Here is a 20942-nt window from a genome sequence, read left to right on the forward strand (position 1 = left end):
AGGTGCCATATGTTTTTTGCTTGATAAAGAATAAACCTTAAGGCATAGCCGTAACAAGACAAGTTCATTACAGTGCGGTAAAGATCCTACTAGCTTCGATGCATGATCATCCTCAGATCATCCTAAAGCACTCTGGTCTGCTGACGCCTGCCTTCTCGTGATCCCTCAATCTGGTTTTCTGAGCTGCGGCGACAGTTGTTTCGCCTTTTAAGACACAAAGTCCTGAAACTTGATTGGTTTCCACACTGGGGCCTTCGCTTCTTTGCTCTTCTTGATAAAGACCTTAAAAGAAAACTCAACTAAAAAAAGTCCCTTCGCTTCCTTTGCAATTGTGTCACTTCATCTCTCATCTTAAGCATAATTGGGATTCCCACTAGATACGAGGATATCGTGCATCCAAACATGTGCCAACAGAGAATACACCACCGCTAGGACATGAAGGGCTTCTTCAGGAGCCTTTGATATGTTGCAAGCTGCCTTAAGGGATTATTTAAAGAGTGGGAGTGAATGTTACCCTAGTAACTATCCGGAATAGACCATGGATTACTCTTAAGCATGTCTTATTTTAATACAATGCAACAATACAATCAAGATACAGAATGAAGCCACTCAGGATGTATACATTTAAGCATTTACAATTCACAGAATGTCTTAAATTCATAAACTCTACAGGGTGCAATTATTTTGAAAATCTGTCCAAAAACTCTAAATACACTTTCTTTTGTTGTGATGAAGCGGGTAAGAAGTGCCCTCCTTGATGGGTGAGGATGGATGGCTCAATGAAATGAGATAGCAGCTCTTGGCTCATTTCTCCTGGGATGACACGGTCCGTCTCCCCGAAGACATGAAGAGTGGGGACATCGATGGGCTCCTTATAAAAGTCCTGATGCTCCGTGGAGCGGCTCTTAAAGCCAGCAACCAGAATAGCAAAATCAAAGGGGAAGCGCTGGTCTCCTCGCTGCTTCAAAGCGCAGAGCATAGCCACCAGAGCTGCCCCCTGACTGAAGCCTAAGATCCCACTGAATGGTCCTTGCTCCACAAAGACTTTGGCGACTGCCTCCATCGACTCTTCCAGCCCCTTGCAGGAGTCGGAAACTTCAAGCGCATTGAAGGTGTCCTCCTGTGGGTTCGAGAACCACCAGCCTCTGGGATCATCTGGCTGAGAGCTCGACTCGCCTGCCTGGAACTGCAGTCCTGCCCATGAGGGAAACAAAAACACAAATTAAGAAAACAGTTGTGACTCTGGATAAAAACCAGAGAATTACATTATTTAACCAAACAAATCCTCTGGGAGACATCAACTAGTGCAGTGTTTCATTTGTGAACTCAAATATACCTATCTTTCTAGAAAAAGATCACATAGGAGCCAGAATCCAATCAGGGTAGAAATCTTTGGAAGGATTACAGATAGGCCACAGGGACAAGAGAGGGATGGAGAGATCCAAAAATGTAAACCCAATTAAAAAATGTTTGAGGGACAGAAAAGGTTACACTAGAACATATCATTCAACTGGCAAAGGGCGGGGGGGGGTCAGGAGCAAAAGAAGGAATGCATAATCGCCCAAAGGAAAGTATCCAAAACACCACTTCCCAGGTGAAGGTGGGAGCGGAAGCAACCAAGACGCAATACCTCCGACAGACAAAGGAGATTAAAGAAACGTAATGGAATGAAAGGGACATGTAGACAGCCGACAGAATGTCAATGCCGATTCACTGCGTCGAGTCACTTACTTAAGGAAGACAAGGGACAGACCAATGAATGACCTTTGGCTAACAGGGGGAATGCTTTGCAGGGGCAACACTTTGCCTAGACAGTGCCAGAGACCTGGTGCTTGCAGAATGTTATAGACAGGCTCTGTGGGCACCTATTGATATGTTTTACTCAATTAGCAACTACACAATCCAAGAATGGGAAGTCTTGGAAATCTGATAGTATTTGATATTGACCCATTATGCACAATATTTCCACTGTACAGAACGTTGTTTGCAGACGCTGTTCGATGTCTCTCCACAAGGCTCTGTACATCTAAAGGTCAGCCCTTTCTTTTGTTTGCATTCTTCGAAACGTACATTTACAATAGGAACCAAAGCTACAACGATTAGAATATAAACAAAGACGAGTTGAACTTGTCACCCGACGTGGGACAGCTGGAGGTATCTGCACGTGGGGGTGGCCGCTGGAGGGGTATTTGTGGGGTTAGTGTAGGAGCTTCCTGTGGTGGTGGACCTAGCTATGATCCTTGTGCCTGTCTTATATGTGCTCAGGTAGTCTCCACATATGGAATTAAAATAGGCCCTTTGTATTGTGCATCGTTCTGCATTCCTCCCTTGTGCACGAACATGCAGGGCTCGAAAATTCTTTAAAATCCCACTATACCTGCAGGGCGACTGACTTATTTTACACTATCGACCTAAGAGGAAGGCCCTCGCCCCCCATGGTGACGGGTGACAACATATTTACCGGTACTTTTGGTAAAATGGTGCATGTCACCAGAAGCACACTTCATATTTGGTGCAATGCTGCCACCTAAAAGGCCAGCCATGCACAGTAAAACTTATTTACCAATTGCAGCAAATGAAAATGGCATTTGCCCTTCATAAACTCTCCTCGCCAATGCGGATGGGCTAGTAGATTTTTAGAGCGCTTACATGGTAACCTTTGATTTTGAAACACGTGGAGATTTGCTAACTATGCAGTGTCGACACAGTAATAAGGGGTCTGTGGTGTGCAGACTAAGGAGGGTTCAAATGACCTCCACAAACAGAGTTTACAACACTAACCACAGAGTTAATATAACAGGATACATGTGGGGCACACAGTAGTTTTACCACTACTGGTACGCCAAAACTATTGCACCGTAAGAGGGAAATGGGACATCAGGAGGGAAGCACGCCTCAACCCATTGTTTGCTTATTTAAACCCCCACTGCCTCCAATGGCCATGCTAATCCCTACGGCCATTCCACTTACTATTCACCGTCCCCGCTCAAAGCACTCTCCCTCTAATCTTTGAACTAGTGATATCACATCGTAATATCAAACTGTGCTCTCCTTCTCCGCCACATCTCTGACGTCTCTAAGAAGTCACACAACCAGCTGCACCTTCTCAGAGGTATTCTTCCTTTCCTTTCCTCTCCTTCCCCCAGAAGCTCACTGTCTCCAGAGCTCTGGTTCTCTCTAGGCTTGACTATTGCAATAGCCTCTTTCTTAATCTGCCTCCTTATACCCTCCGCCCTCTGCAAATCATCCAGAACAGGACTGCGAGATGTGTCCTTGGCCTCAAGCCCAGGGATCGTATCTCGCCAGGACTGAAATCTCTGCACTGGCTCCCAGTGGCTGCAAGGATTAAGCTCAAAACCCTCGGTATTGTCCACAAGGCCTTCTGGGGCCTCTATACCTTCAACGCTCTCTTCCTAAAAATCTTCCTTCTCAAGCTCTTCGCTCATCCGCCTCCAACTCCTTCAGGGTCAGTCGCTTCTCCAAGCAACGAGTTGGTGGTAGATCTCTTTCTTCGGCTGGGGCCTCCCTCTGGAACAGCCTCCCTGCCGCCCTGAAACTTGAGGAGAATCAGCTCTGGTTCCGGAAGCACTTCAAAACCTTTCTCTTTGCTCCTGCTTTTTCTCCTCCTCTCCCCTGCTGACTTCCTAGCTGATACTGAAACTGCACTAGTTACCTGGCCACCCTCTGATCTCGGGCCCAGGTCCTCTCCCACGCCAGTTGCTGACCTGCACTGCCTTCCTGGCAACCCTTGCACTTGGGGACTGTTTCTGTACCCCTACAGTCCCACTACCATCACTTGACACTCAATGCCTGCACTTACCCTTGCACTTGCCACCTGCTGGCCGTACTTTACCTACTATTATTTATTCTATTATCCCATGTACCGCACTGTACCCCCGTCCGCACTTTCCCCTTCCCTTGCACTTGCATGATCTGAATGACACCTGGCCTAGTATGATCGCTGTCTGTATCCCCTTTGTTCCCCCTCCCTTGCCTCGTCGCGCCTTGAAACACTTGGGTATAGGCGCGTTATAAATGCCATATCATATCATACAGGTCCTGCTAATGTTATTTCTACACATTCTTCTCAGAGATAATGCCTTAATTGTTGTTTGAAATGAGCTCTTGGTGTAATACATTTTTCTAACCATGCTTCAGCCACTTGATTTATAAGCAATATACACGTCTCCACATCTGTTCCTTGAACTGAAGTCCCATTAAAAACTAGCATTGGCAAAGCAAACAGTATTGCTTCAGCATAAGTATTAAAGAGGCATTTGCCAGGCACCAACTTAATATGCCAAGTTATCACGGCATTTTTCAGCTTTTGCGATCTAATGGCTGGCATGCAGTGATTATATAACAACCTAAATGAGGTCGTTGTACATTTGGTTGACTCAACCAAATCGTATATATTTGATCAACCTGCTCAAAATGAGTTAACCAAACGTACAACGACCTAATTTTGGTTGTTTTAATCACTGCAGACCAGCCATAAAAGATGGTATATGCCCATCTTATACCTATGCACAAGCCACAACTGTTGTCTTTGCCAGTGTTTGTGTTTAACAGCACGACAGAGCAAGGAAAATATAAATGTAGGTATGGTTTATGGGGTGTGGGTAAGGCCTTCACACCCAAAGAGCGTATAGTTATACTTAATAGTTTAAAGAACACCTTTGTCCAGGAGCTGAAAGACCATGAAAAGTCCTCAGTGCCAGTCCAAAATGTGCCCTGTTCAAGGTTTCCAGGAAGTGTTCCCAGAGATCTTAACCTTTTTTTCACCCTGCAGTTGCAGGATGTATGTTTGTTCATCTAACAACCATAAACGTCAGTGTTATATTTACATCATGGCCCAGGTACCCCTAGGTGACTCATAGCCTGTTCCAGGATGAATAATAATTCTTGTACAGAATGAGAATTGGGGCTTTGCAGTGTACTCCATCCTCTTCTATGTCTGGAGAATTCAGGCCAGTCACACGTTTGCTGATACCATCTCCTTAAAAGTGTAGACATGCAAACCATAATACTGAGGATTGTTCCTGGAGAATTCCTCACATCACTGGAACATCCATACTTCCTTGTGTCGATTTTTCCAGCACACCAAAGTTTCCTTTGCTTGGTTACGCTTCTGGTCATTTTCAGTTCCCAGCACTTCTCGTCGGCCTAAATTCGGCGTCAAGGTTCTTCATCGATGCCTTGGTCCCCTGGGTGGGCATTCTTCACAGATAAGTCATCCTTGTCCACTCGCATCGGGATGAATGGTTGATTCACACCAAGACCTCTTAAGTGGTGATCCAGGACATAAAAAGGGACTGCTCCCTCCTGACTGAATTCAGATGGCTCATAAATCGGGTGAAATCTTCCTATCTTCTTTCTGAGGCCGGTATTCATCAGAGCCGACATTTCAGAGGACAGAATGTTCCTTCAGAAAATGGGGCATTAAAGCTACATTCCAAAGCACAGATCTTGCTTGCCCTACTTCAAAGCACCAGTATTCTAGTGACTCCAGGTGCAGGGCGAGAGGGTAGGTTGCTGCATCGTCACGGTCCTGTGGGCAAGAGCACACCTATGCCCACTGGGGCACAGATCCTGAGTCATTGGTTTCCAGATTGAGGAGAGTATGATATGGGGTTTCCTATCACTTGTGACTCCACACCTCAAACCTCCTGACGGGAGTGGGCCAGACCCCCTCTCAGCCACCCAGTTTACATCACAGATACCAGTGTGGTGTGGTGTCATTTTGGACACAAGGTCTACTCAGTAGAGTAGGACTTCCCTAGAGTTGGCCAGGTCATAGAGCTGGTGGGAGCTGACCGCCATAGTGACGGTGTTCAGGCACTTCTCACCCTCCCCGCCCCATCTCTAAATTCGTGATAAGAATAGACAATATGGTCGCTTTGTTCTGTGGTCCAAGCGGACAGGGACTCCCTTCTATTCCCTGGCTGACTCTTCTTCAACTGGGCAAAGGATCACTTCTGTCCATCAGGGCCTCTTGCAATTTAGGAGCGGGAAAGTATAGGGCAGAAAGCCAGAGCACGGTCCTCCTTTCCTTCTTGGAGTGCTCCCTCGGCTTAGATGTGTTAATGGAAAAACGCAGCCAGATTCGGAATCTGGAACTGGATCTGCATCCCTGGGTAAGCAGTGCTCTTGTCTCTACTTTCTGTTCGAGGACAGGGATCCACAAGCGTGGAAGGAGGGTGCCCTACGCTTGTTTGGCCTCTTCTGCTTTCGTATGACCCAGTTTCCCTGCCTCCCAAAGGTGGTAGTGAAGATATAGATGGCAGGTGCATCAGTATTCTGCCCATCCGCTTCTGGAAGAGGAAATCCTGGTTCCCTCTCCTCCTCAAGATGACCCTCGAGGGCTCCTTCTCGCTACCTGTTGTCCCTTCCCCGATGCGATGGCTGGACTTTCACACCAACTCTCTGGAGACTGAAAGGAGAGGTCTCCAGCCTCAGGAGAAGGGTATCACCCATTCAGTTCCCCCAAGTCCTACTGGGCTCAACGAGATGCTCCACCATTAAAGCCTATACTCACCACTGGTCTTCCTTCTCCAGGTGATGCGGTAGAGGGGCTTGGAGCCACTAGCTTGTGATCCCATAAACAGCCTGAATTTCCTGCAGGAGGGGTTAGAGTTGGTGCTATTCATTACAAACCTGAGAGCCCAGCTAAAAGCTGTCTGGGTCTTCAGTGGCCAATGAACAAAATAGCGATGCTGGGACTTTACTGCACCCTAGATGTGAGATTTAATGCCACACAATTAGGTTGCCTTTCCCTTCTTGGGTCCTTTTGCTGGGTCTTAGAGCCTTACAGAGCCATCCTTTCGAACTTCTGGTGGCCATTACTTGAGCCAGAAGTGGGAGGTGGGAGGGGACCTCGAGCTCTTCAGGTTGGATCAATTTCTCTGCTTCTTACCCAAAGGCGTGGTCTTGCATTCCTCTCCTGATTTTTTAGCTCGAAGGTCCCCTTTTAATTACATCTAAACTAGGATATTTTCTTACCCCCACCTCACCTTGACTCCTCAGCAGGGGCTCCTTCTCTGATCTGTCTTGATGTGGCAGTGGCCGGGGGTTAGAAACTGTCTGGCAAGGACTGCCTCTTCAGGATCTTCATCTCCCTGTTTGTGAATTTAGCGGCGTGCAGGGACAGGAAATAAACCCTCAAATTCCATGCTGAGCAGGTGGATTAGAGTCACTATTTCCTTGGCCTTTGAACTGGCAAATATCCTGCTCCTTCGTTACAGAGGAATTCCACTAGAGGGTGGAGGCTTCATGGGCAGCTTGCAATCACTTAACCCTCCTTGATGTCTGTAAGGTGGCCCTCTTTCAACACCTTCCTTAAGCACTACGTTTTGAATGTTGGCTCCAGGGTCAGGGTTTCTTTATGAGTGAATTAATAACTACAATTTTCCCAATGGGTTTCGCATCAGATGTGACTGTATCTCCTCCTGCTTGGTACATCCTCAGACATGTAAGAACTGTGGAAAGGGAGACGGAGGAACAGTAAATGAGGTAATCTTCATTATAACTAGTCCATCTTCCTTGTTACAGTCATATTTCCCGCTGGTGAAGTGTGGAGATAGGTTTGGGTGAGAGGCTTGGGATTACAGTGTCATTGGAAGGCTTGTATACCCTCCCACTAAAGGGGAGGGGCTTGGGCAGACCCAGGTGTGACGGCGTACAAAATAATTATATAATTTTAAAAAGTCAAGCCTACCTTTCTTAGTCGGTTGCCCCTCAGACATACAATGACAGTAACAGGGAAGACGCAAAAAGATTTAATTTAGATTACAGGAAAGCAATCTGCTCATTGCATTACTTTCAAAAGGTGTGTTATACGTTTCATGAATCATCCCTTTATCAAGTGCTGAAAAAGTAGTACAAAGGTCTTCTAACAGACTATGGGCCTCATTACAACTCTTCTGGTCCGGACCGCGGTGATTCCTCAGGCTGAGGGTGCGGAACCTGATCTCCACGCACCGCCAATGCAGCAGTGGGACAGGTGGAGGACCCCCTTCCCCACTGAGGCTGCAAGCATGGGAGGAGCGTTACAGCAGTGTCCTCCACCTTGAGGGCATTCATGGGATCGGGGAGGCTGAGGCAGGAGTGAGCCCACCTGCAGATGCTGGTAAGTGTGCAAACATGAATGCCATATGAGTATATGTTAAGGGCATGACTGGGCCAAAGGACCCATTAACAACCCCCCACCCAGGCAGTGCATGAGTGGGCCAAAGGACCCATTAACAACCCCCCCCCCCAGGCAGTGCATGACTGGGCCAAAGGACCCATTAACAACCCCCCCCAGGCAGTGCATGACTGGGCCAAAGGACCCATTAACAACCCCCCCACCCTCCCAGGCAGTGCATGACTGGGCCAAAGGACCCATCATGATCCATATGGTGACCAATATCACTACAATGCATTTCCGCCAACAAGCAGATGTATGTAAATGCCACTTTTAAATGATCAACCTGTATGATGCATGTGATGCACCCATCAGGCACAACCATATAACTAATTGCATGCCCTCTGTGTCCCCACAGCCGTATCCAGTGACAGTGATACTGCACAACAGCCCAGGCAATCAGCTCCGGCACGAGTCCAAGCCAGCCCCCCTGCACAGGACGATGCTGCCAGCAGTTCGGCATCCCTGCCCTCAGTAGCAACTGCAACACATGTGCCGGCCACCATCACCAACATCCCCACCGTCTCCACGCTGCCTGATGCAACACAGGTGCCACTGGCACCCATCATGTCCACCCAACCCACCACAGAAAGCAGCTGCACTGCAGAGGAGGCCGCATGTAGTGACAACAGTGCCCCGGAAGTGCAGTCTCTTATAGGGCCACAGGGGGAGATGCCCACATTGGATGACTTGGTATCCTTCCATCAGCTGGAGTTCATCCCCACATCACTCCGAAGTCCCATGAGGTTACCTACCCCCTCAATGGCAGAGCTAAATTACTGCATGCAGCGGATGGAGGAGCAGCAGGCTACCCTCACCCAGCAGGTGGAGAGGCAGCTCGAGGAATCTAGGCTGCAGAGGGAGTGCTACAGCACATCAGTACGTCGCCTCTGAAGGTCCATTGGACGCTTTGCCAGCACTATAGTCACCCTGGCTCATTTGAGTCCATGTTGATTGGCCAACAGGCAAGTCTTAGAAATATGCCACCTATTCCTGATTCTGTGCCATCCAATACCACCACCCCATCCAGCTCCACCACTGCCAGTCCGCGGAGGCGCTCGAGTCGGCTACCAGGGCTCTCGGGCAAGGATGCACAAGCACAGAAGCGCACACGGAAGTGATGGCATGTGTGTCGGGCACTGCAGGACACATCTGGACTTGAAGGGTGTGAGGGGTGGGTACGTTTGGGTGGTGGGGGATGTCAATTAGGGGGTTTGAATATTGGGGCCTGGTTGGGGGTGGGTACATTTGGGTGGTGGGGGAGGTCAATTAGGGGATTTGAGGGGGGCATGGCTAACTGCCGAACGATGGAGACGTAAACCTCCATTGCTCCTTTGCCGCCAGCCGAATCCTGCATCCATCCTGCGCATCTACCCACCCTAGATGGTTTAAAATTCCTCCTACAGCTGTGTGATTACATGCTGCATCGGCCCCCGACAAAAACCGGAGCAGAGGTGCTGTACGATCCCGTAGAATCGTAGTTTTGTGGCCGTGGCCTCCGCACCAAGCAGCGCTCCCAAGATGGCCGCCATGAGACCGATGTAAGCAGTGGACGGAGGGATCGAGACGTGATAGCGGAAGGCAGGCTACAGGGAGGTGTAAACAAGCCTGCCCCATCATCTGGGGACCACCTGTAGCAGCGAGACACCGATCCTCCTGGTGCCTGTGGACACAGGGGACGGGCGAGAGCAAAGAGTGCCTGCCAGCCTCCGCCCCCTGTGCGAGCCGGCGCACGTATTGTGATACCGGCGCTCCTGCCCCTGAAGCGACACTGCACGACCAAATGTGCCCTGGCTGCTCTGTAAGGCCGAGGAGAGCCGGGTGGTTTCCCGCCGTGAGGCGAGGGGTTATGCGGCGCTGATCCGACTTCTGCGACAGAGGGGACACATTTGTGTGCCACTTACCCACCCCCGGTGGCATCCTTCACACACTGAGACGCGTCGAGGCCTGCTCATCGGGTCGCTGCAGCGGCGCGGGAGCGAAGCGGCCACTGCCTGATATACCGCCTGCAACGGCGCGGGCGCTCCGCATTGCGTAGAGCGCCTGCGGAGTCATCTACGCCCTGCAATTACTGACACCTGCTGCTCCGTTCTGGAGAACAACTGTGCGGTAAGGAGAGTGGGGCGGCAACGGGCGGGGGCTCGAGTTTCAAGACACTGTCGCCCCCCCCCTCCCTGACCTTCCCCTTGCTCATTGGGGCAGCCCTGCTGAAGCCCTGGTGTCCCCCCTGGATCTACGGAGCAGGCTTGGGGGAATCGTGGACTGGGGCAAACAGGCTACTGCGCAACGGGCGGCAGCGGCTCGGGACTGGAATAACCCACGGGCCCTGCCCCCCGGAGCGCGGACTAACGGGAGCGCAAACGAACCATCTCTACCCCGACCCTGCCCCACCCAGTGAAAGGAACCACAACACAACAGATACGAGCACAAGGCGTGCACTTTGTCCCCTCAAATACACAGAATGTATGTGGTACACAGCATCACTGAGTAAAAGTTTGGTGGCCAATGGAGCGAATCTCTACGGTGCAGAGCTGCCCCAACACTCCTTATTGCAGACCATATTGCATATATCCCAGAACGGCTGTAGAATCCTCCCCCTGGCAGTGATGGACACTAGTGTACCTACTATATGCGCCTGAAGTGACTACACGGTTCGTAACACCGAGAACTTTGCCTGCAGTGATAGTTCAGCACACGAGCACGCGACAAAGCGGTCCTGTGCTTCACCTCTGTGCGGAACGAACTGGGCAGCCTCAATAGAATGCACAGAATTGCATGTTTGTAACTATAACGAAGCCGGGAGGGCACCAACCGGCTATCACTCATCTCCTGGACTGCATGGGTGCACAGACTGGCGCTCTGCTTTGGGTGGACTCAGTCGGCTACTAGACACAAAACGAGGGGTCCCGATGAGTGGGTGACCCCTGCGCCCGGGAAAGAACTGGTGCCCCGAACTGCTGTCACCTCCTTAAGCTGAACAAGGCAAGCACTACAACGAGGGCGTAACACAAGGTGTTGCTATACAGTGTGGTGCGACCATTACTGCTTGAGCGCACGTGTGTGCAAGTTCATATCCAGGGCAATTCCGTGTGGGTCTCGGTGACTGGTGGGTGCCTCGATCACAAAGTGTCCCTGGACCAACAACACCACAACTGGCACAGATCCCTGGGTGTTACGCCCACACAACGCCTGGACTCAGCGACAACACTCCCGGCACAGCAGCACTATCAGCCTCTTGCCCCGCCGCTGTCCCCTCCCGTCCTGCCCGAGACGAACCCCTGCCAATACCGGACCAGATACCCGGAAATGGGGAAAGATAAACCCAGGAAGACCTCTACGCAGAGCAGAATTTAACAATATGCTACCACGCCATTGAGTCGCTCCCAGGAGAGGCCGCAAATATCTGAGTCAAACTGCATGGATGATGATATCTCCCTCAGAGATATAATGAGTGCCATTCCCAGCTCCAGAACTTCAATGGAAAAAAAGATGGACAGTATCGGTGCGGACGTGTCCCTACTAAGACATGACCTGCAAAAGCTGACTTCACGCACTGGGGAGGCGGCGGCATGAATTTCGGAAACCGAAGACCGCCTACGGGGGATAAACCGCAATATGTCCGGCATGATGGCATGCATCAAGCTCCTGGAGGCTAGAGTGGACGATAGCGAAGGCAGACCCAGGCGAAACAATGTTCACATACTTGGCCTTCCCGAGAAGGCGGAGGGGGACTGTATGGAACTATTCCTCGAGGAATGGCTTGTGGACACATATGATGCGCAATTCTTCTCGAAATTTTTCTCCATCAAATGGGCCCATCGCATCCCAACTGGCAGGGTCACCCGGGAGCACCGCCGCGCACAGTTATCGCAAGATTTCTAAACTATTGAGATAGGGATACGGTGCTGCAGCTGGCGAGATCAAAAGGGACAATCATGTATAATGGATCAAAAATCGCCTTCTTCCCTGACTTTACCATGTAGGTGCAAAAGGCACACCAGTCATTCGATCCGCTCAAGAAGCGCCTGCACTCACTGGGTGTCAAAAACGGACTAATCTTTTCAGCCCAACTTAAGGTTTACCATAAGGGTACATCAGTGCATTTCAAAGATCCCAAGGAGGTGTGGAGTTGGGCCGAGAGGCACATAGATGGAGACTGGAGCCCTGGGGGGGGGGGAGAAGAGAACGCAATAGACCACATCCTGAGCATCCACCCGACATGGATTTGCAACAGCAGCAACAAATTGAGAATCAGCACCAAGAAAACATATACGGAGCTACAACAGCTAGTGAAGATGCCTGAAACATCGCACAAGTAACGCAACGGAGCTCACGCTCCATAATGGAAAATAAAACATAAGACATATCTAGGCTGGCGGCCGACCGAACAGCCGCCCCCCAACCAAGACAACAAATCAAAGTTAAAGGTTTAATTGGTTGAATGTTTATATCCGGTCGACAGATGCTTCAGTTGGGGATGGAGTATGGGGTGGGGGGAGTTGAGGGTGACGTTTTTTTCTGTTTTCAATGTTTAGCATGCAAAGACACGATGAGTACACTGTACAGATCAAACGCGGTACAACTGCCGCGTATACAACCGAGGAAACACATGCGCGAATCTACACCCCAAACAGCCAATGGCACCTGAGACTAATTCAACCCAAAGAAGGCTCAAACTCCTGTCATGAAATGTGAATGGGCTGGGATCCAGTATCAAAAAAAGACTGGTACTGCAGCGCCTAAATAGACACTCCCCGGATATAGCCTTTCTGTCCGAAACACCTTGCAGGAAATGTGTGCAAATTCTTCCAAAGATCAAACTGCCGCACAGCAGTGCACGCTGGTTGCTCCATGGGTGCGAGAGGGGTGCTCATACTAATCCATAAAAGACTTCCGCTTGTGATCACGCACAAGCTTCAAGACAGCGGAGGCCGCTATGTACACATCCAAGCAACGCTATGGAGCCAAACCCTAGCACTCATGGCAGTATACTCCCCGCCACTTCTTCTTAATGACCTGCTAACCGAAATTACCCCCATCCTGGCAGCAAACCCCGCAGACACATGGGTGTTAGGAGGGGACTTCAATGAAGTCATGAACAATATCCCTGATCGCACGCACTTGAGAGCCAGGAATCCCGCCACCACTACCAAATTGGCTTCCTTTGTGTCAGCATTGGGCCTGTGTGACGCGTGGAGAGACCTGCACGCTGAGGTTCGACAGTATTCTTTCCATTCTGGGGCCCACGCCTCGATGTCCAGAATAGACTACTTCTTCTTACCATGCTAAAATATTCATAAAGTATGCAGCGCATTCTTCCTCCCGCGGGGGATCTCTGGGCACTCCCCACCGGTACTCGAACTGGAAATGGCAAGACCACGACCGCCCCCCTTGTGGCGGCTGAACACCTACTACTTGGGGTTCCCGGACCTTCAAGAAAAGATGGAGGCAACTACTTCCAACTATTTTGAATTGAACGCAGGCTCGGTTGACGATCACAATACACTATGGGAAGCATACAAACCAGTCCTACGTGGTGAAATCATCTCATGGACATCGGCAAAAAAGAAGGTACAACGCGAGCGAATCACCGAAGCCGAAAGCGAAGTCACGTCCAAGGAATTAGATCACATTGCCAGAGACACCCCGGAGACGAACAGAGCCCTTACAATGGCACAGAAGAAGCTCCACAATTTAGCCTTAGACTGTGCCAAAAAGGCACACATTGCTATGAAAGCACTTCTGTACGAAACGGGGGAAAAAGCAGGCAAAATGCTTGCGTGGCTGGAAAAGCGCGACAAAGGACAACAGAAGGTGAAGTGCATCAGAACCTCGAATGCAGATCTTGTCTACTCCAATGCGGAGATTGCGGAACGTTTTGCAGAATTCTACGAGGACCTTTACAAACCCCCCATCAATGCTGTAGTCAGCACCATGCTGAACGACATTGACCTCCCAACACTTACCACAGAACAAGCTACCACTCTAGACAACAAAATTACGGCTGATGAAATATCAACAGCCATTGCCCAACTCCAAACAGGCAAGACCCCAGGTCCCAATAGGTTCCCACTTGACATCTGGAAAAAGCTGAACCATCTAGATATACCCACTCACTTGCTCAACATGTTCGAACACTCCCTAGCCAAGGGTGAACTCCCACCAGACCTCCATAATGCCACCATCGTAGTGATCCCCAAAAAGGGTAAACCCCCAGAGGAATGCACCTCCTACCGACCCATATCCCTAATCAACAGTGAAGCCAAAACACTAGCCAACAGGCTACAATTGGTCATTACGTCACTGATCCACCCTGACCAATGTGGCTTCATGCCTCAAAGGTCCACGAGAATGAACATTCACAGGCTGCACCTGGCACTGGAGAGAGCACCTGCTTTGCAACAATCACTCGCATTGTTGGCCATAGATTTTGAAAAAGCATTCGACTGAGTTCACTGGGAGGCCTTATGGGCAATAATGCGTAAGATGCAATTTGGGGAGCCGTTCATAAAATGGGTACAACTCCTCTACAACAATCCAACGGCGGAGGTCAGAGTAAACGGGTGGCCCTCGCGTAATATCCGATTAGGGAAAGGAACCAGACAAGGTTGCCCGCTCTCGGCAATGGTGTTTGCACTAATAATGGAACCACTGGCAGTCCTTATGTGGGACACCACCACGTGGACTAGCTTCAGATGGGGGTCGAACTGGGAAGATAGGATATCCCTTTATGCGGATGACCTCTTAGTATACCTGGGCGACCCAGCGACCTCCTGCCCCGTGGTCACGCAACTACTGATTAACTATGGAGCCTTCAGTGGACTTAGAGTAAACTGGTCCAAATCTGTGCTGTTTCCAGTAAAAGGGGTAGACTGCATACCAGCATCGGGCTTCCCATATCAAGTAGAAACCACTCAGTTCCGCTACCTGGGCATTCTAATCACCAATGGGCTGGATAGCTATTTAAAACAAAACTTGCATCCACTAGTTAAAAGATACAAGCAAGATGCAGCCCACTGGCAAGCACTGCCACTGACATTGCTAGGCAGGGCGGCGCTCTTTAAGATGCTGGCCCTACCCCGATTCTTATACATCCTTCAAAACGCCCCTCTCCATCTCCCCACCGAAGAGTTCCGTAGAATAGATGGAACAACAGGTAAACTCCTTTGGGGTGGAAAACACCCGAGAATTGCCCTCCAACGCTCAGTCTGGGAGGGGGGAATAGGACTTCCAAACATCCAGATCTACTACTGGGTGACACAGATGGCGACACTCAACGATATATCGCACGGAGACCCGTCCATTCCCCATATAAAAGCCGAATTAGCTGCACGATACGGCATGTCCCTGATTGAAAGCCTCTACTGTAAACAGACTCACCCTCCTGAACGTACGATAGTAGCACATACAGCCCTGGTGTGGAAGGAAGTACACAAAAACTTAGGATGGGACAACAAAAATTACCCCGGTCCAACCCATCTGGAACAATGCTAACCTCTCGAGCCTCAGCAATCTCCCGAAATGGTCAAACTGGGTAACAGTCGGCATACTGACCATTCAGCAGGTATTCGTGAATGATCAGTTGATACAGTTTCCCGAGCTCGTGGCATCATATGGTCTCCCGGACACTGAACACTATCACTATGGACAATTACAACATGCACTCACCTTACATAGGGCTCAAATGGCGGACATGCCGGAATGTATGCCTATGGAAAGGAATATAGTCATAGACAGTGTGAATAACAAGGTCACGTCTACTATGTACAACGCGATCTCCTCATTTGCCACAAAAGAGTTGCTGAATCTGAAGATGAAATGGGAATGCGATGTGGGCCCAATATTACCTGAAGGCTGGATCTCGACTCTGATGTATCCTAGAAACTCTGCCATCTCCGCAAGAATCAGGCTCGTTCAATTGAAGATTCTTCATAGGATATAATATCCCCGAGTAGCTTTGTATAATTGGGGCAAAACGACCAACCCCAAATGCCTACGCTGCAAAAAGGAAGAGGGGACCGTCTATCATATCCTCTGGCAATGTACACGTATACAACACTTCTGGCATAAGTGTAGCGAAAGACTCACTAAAGTTATGTGCCGCCCGATCCCAACAGGGTGGTCAGTCAAAATCTCGAAAAAAAAAATTCGGATGCCAAAAATGTCCACAAAATATCTCGGAAAAAAGCGTCGAATTACTCTTTTTTAATTATATATTTATTTTGGGGTCCGGGATTTTAAAAAAATGGGGGTAACCCCCCATTTCGAATAAAAAAATGGCATAAAAAAAAGATTCTACATTACCCATAATTTGATGCAACAAAACGTAGTTCACATCACTTTGTCCACGAACAAATAAACCACATTTTCATTTAAATGTGGTAGTTTTTTCATTTGATAAATCGATGCAAGAGGTGCATAATCTTCACAACATTAATGTGATACAAACCCTGTTTTTGACTAATTCAGTCAAAACGAGTGAATACAGGAACAAGGACAATTAATTACTTAGAAAATATGGAACTTACATCCCAAAAGATGGCCGCCACCATTAATGGTGTGAAAATTGAAGAGGGACTTACAGGGAAATAAGGGCTGATTACAATTCAGGGACCCTCGGGAGAGGGCGACAACGACGCTTGAAGCATGAACATTATCATTTTCAGGTAAGCCCTTGGTTTTTAGGTGGGAAGCCCACCACCCGCTGCAGACACGTTACAAATTCGTGCTGCACATGTAACCAGGGTTTTGGATTGGGACAGAAATAGTAATGTACGCGGCGCATGATTTTTGAAGAACTAAAAGTAATTAGTCACCATCAGGGCATTGTCAATTATTTATAAAATAAACTGCCTTGCTTTTCCAAATAAGCCAGGAGTAAATGGCAACACAGGCAAATACGCTTACATTCTTTCAAATGTGAAATACTTTAAGTGGGAAAGCCAACAAAATAAGTTTTGTCTTTACAAATTAAGCAAAAGAGGAAACGGTAAAACAGTGAAAATACACATGTATTTTTTCAAATGCTAAACATGGAAGTTGGAAAGCACAAAAATTATAGATTAAGTGTGAAATTATTTTTCAAAGTGTGATCTAACTTAAAACCGAAATACAACGCAATGACGAGAATACACATGTTTCTTATAGGTGGGATTGAACCCAGGACTTGTTAGAACCATACAGAATAGAGAATCTTTTAAAGGGTAAGGTATACCCAGAACTTTTACTTTGATATCAATCACAAGATAAGGAAAATATCCGCTCCCCTATAACCGCACCCCTAGCTCTCCCTCCCCCACCACCATCCCCCACACCTCTCAGCCCTTGACTATAAAAATATGTTCATAGAAAATAAAGATCAAGTAAGCTGCATGAGGTGTGATAGGGGTTTTCACAAACTGTGTTTCGTTAAATTGTGTTTCGAAAATTAGAAGTGTGGGTTTTAAGCACAATAAGTCACACATTCTTGCTAAGGTGAATAGAAAAAGACAGAAGGTCTGTAACGTTTTGAACCTTATTTTGGTGTTTTGTATTCTTGTATTCTTTTGTTAACAGCCCGGATTTGAAAAAGGCGGAACATGAACGCCGAAACACGTGTCATCCAACAGGGCTAAACCTTTAAATGTGAAACAAAATAAAAATGGATAAAACCAACCAATTGTAATGAGAATTGATCTTTCAACTACTATTGGCGCAAAGCAGTGCAGGCACAAGTGTGTGTTTTTCTAAGGTTTACAGATGGAGTAGAGGAACTCAATGTCTCCGTCTTAGCCTACACTCATGCGACAAACAGCTACTAACAAAGAAATACAAGCAGAAGATAAATAAAAAATAAAAAGGAATAATAGGTCGCGAAGGTACTAATGTATGATATTGATACAGAAAAGTTCCTCACAACTTAAGAATAGTTCTTTCAGATATCCAGTACTGCGCAGACCAACTGGGTCAAAATATATAATTAAAACAAAAAATGTGAAATGGCGGAATATTTGGAAAACAGGGAGGAGGAAGCCAATAACCTGTTTTCACCAAGAGGCAACAACACGCATGCCTTCAGCTCAAGTACCCCTAAAAGAGAGGACCTTAGATACAAATTTGTAAAATTGGAGAGAGCCTCTCGGAGGGAAATCGACAAATATTGGGAAATAATCTCTCTAAAGAATTACTTATCCAAAGAACAGATCCCAAGAGGACTTCGTATTTTGATTTTCCCAGATTTCAGCAAAGAGGATGATAAAGATCTAGCAGACAATTGGGAAACAAGCCTCAATCAGTGCTCAAGGGAATGCTAATTGAACACGCTCAAAGAGAACATAAAAGAGTGGTGGAACAGATAGAAAATATTAAAAAAGAAATCAAAGAGGCCAAGGCTCTAGAAGTTACGACGGAATAAAACTATTAAAAAATGTACGAAATTCTTAAGGATTACCAAGATGACATAAAATTACGGAAACTCAGAAAATTCTACCGTGATGACAGAGATTACCAAGATGACAGAGTGTATACTTTTCAAGAAAAATATAATAAAACAACTAAACAAGTGTCTAGAGAGAGTACTCCTAATACCTCATCAGGAAGTTCGAAGGCAGAAGAAGAACCGGAGGGAAGTACGGATGCGGCACAGGGGACAAGCAAGCCCAAAGGACAGGGCTTCCTGAACCAATTTAGGCGTTTCAAAAGGGAAACAGAAATGTCCCAACAAAACAAGTCCGTTTTCAGAACAACAAAGTACCAGATACCTCACAAAAAACAGTCGCAGCAGAGGCAGGAGAGGAACAGGAGGATGTAGAAAATCCAGACGGGCTAGACGCTTACCGGCGCCTAACCAGAGCAGCATCATGGGAGGCAGCAAGGAAACTGAAATGAACAATTTAGTGATGAACATATCGAGTCAATCATTAACCAAAGACGAAATAAGCTTACTCAACAAAGGATTATCATTTGCCCCCACAACCCTCTACGAACCAATAGACATACATGTAGATCTCTTTAAATTTGTGCGGAAATTGAAGTTAAAAAAGTTTTTTGCAACGCAAGTAGACAAAAGGAAACCAACAACAGGAAACGTGACCAAAAGTGATATTACGATTGAAGAATTAAGCAATGTGCATTTAATAAGATCTTTACAGGAACAAGGTGACTATCCAATGCATCAAACAATACAAGAGCTAGACATACAACCGGCCAGCCTAGCCAGTAAAGAACTCAAACCAAAATCAAAACTTACACCAACCACAATTATCACCGGACAACATGGTGGATGCTTTTTACAAAGCAGTGACACATGATCTCTATCACCTAAGAAAAAAACCCCAATCAAGAGGAAGAGGTTCTTCTGACAATCTTACTCAAAAGGAAGCAACAGCTATACGGAATTTGCAAGTGAATAAGAATCTAGTTATAAAGGAGGCAGATAAAGGAGGCAATATCATAGTAATGAATAGAGAAGATTACATCAAGATGGCCAAAAACCATCTGGAGACACCAAATTGCTATCAAAAACTACCAACTAACCCAATAACAAGAGTGACACAAGAGCTAACAAGTGCAATTGATGCCTGGTACCAACAAGGACTAATCACAGATGAAGAAAAATCTCACCTTTGTGTAATTAAACCTGTAATTCCAACCATATACTTTCTTCCGAAAGTGCACAAAACCTTTGACACCATTCCTGAAGGCAGACCAATCCTAAGTGGGATAGGATGGGCAACAAAACCAATGGCAGAGTACATTGACAATGCAATAAACCCAGAGGTAGTCAAAATAAAAGCTTACTTAAAAGATACAACTGCTGTTATAAAATTACTGGAAGAAATTCATTGGCAAGATACCTATGTGTTAGCCACCTGGGATGTAAAAGCATTATATACATCAATTGGACACCAAGTGGCACTAGATACAATGGACTATACATTCAAGAATCAGTCTGCTTCCCACTTTAATTATGTCTGCATGCTGAAAGGAATGCTTTTGGCAACTTTGGAGAATAATATCTTCATTTTTGATAATGAATTTTATTGTCAAGCTCGTGGGGTTGCGATGGGTGTGAAATACGCACCAGCATTAGCGAACCTAGTGATGGGAATGTTCGAGGACCTGTTTATTTATCAGCTGCAAGGTTTCAAAGAGAAGATGATAAAATGGTCAAGATACATTGATGATGTATTTATTGTCTGGAATGGAACATCGGAAGAACTAACTTCGTTATTACAACAAGTCAATTGCAATCAATATGGGCTAGAGTTTACTGGACAAAGCAGTCGGTCAGAAATAAACTTTTTGGATCTAACCATCTATGTCTCAAACAATCAACTGTATACCAAAACATATAGGAAAGAGAAAGAAGTGAATTTGACTTTGTTTGCGACCAGTTGTCACCATCGACCAGTTATTTTGAACATCCCTAAAGGAGAATGTATACGGGCAAGAAGAAATTGTACCGAACAAGTAATTTTTGAGAAAGAATGCAAACTACTGACGGAACGTTTTTCGGCTAGAGGGTACCCTGAGAAAGCAAATACCAAGGCTAGGCAGAAAGCACAAAGGATGACAAGAGAATCTACCTTAAAACAAAGAACAAAGCAAACACAATCAGACAACATGATCCAATTCATCACGATGTATTGCGCAAATAACAAGGAGATCAAAAGGGTTCTTAAACGAAACTGGTATCTATTGAAACTAGATTCACATGTAAGTAAACATATTCAAGAATATCCAACGATAATCTACAGAAGGGCAAAAACCCTGAAAA

The 20942-nt window shown here is 47.1% G+C and overlaps 1 protein-coding gene across 1 annotated transcript in view; it reads right to left on the reverse strand.

Moving 5' to 3' along the window:
* Positions 1–543: 543 nt before the first annotated feature.
* OVCA2 (OVCA2 serine hydrolase domain containing) overlaps positions 544–20942 on the reverse strand; it is a 34974-nt gene continuing 14575 nt past the window's right edge. The window contains exon 2 of the mRNA XM_069615356.1: positions 544–1194. Coding sequence (XP_069471457.1) covers positions 680–1194 — 515 coding nt within the window. The 3' untranslated portion in view covers positions 544–679. The remainder of the gene's footprint in view (positions 1195–20942) is intronic.

Source organism: Ambystoma mexicanum, chromosome 9 (assembly GCF_040938575.1).
Source record: "Ambystoma mexicanum isolate Mex_15411 chromosome 9, UKY_AmexF1_1, whole genome shotgun sequence".
In the NCBI taxonomy this organism is placed as follows: domain Eukaryota; kingdom Metazoa; phylum Chordata; class Amphibia; order Caudata; family Ambystomatidae; genus Ambystoma; species Ambystoma mexicanum.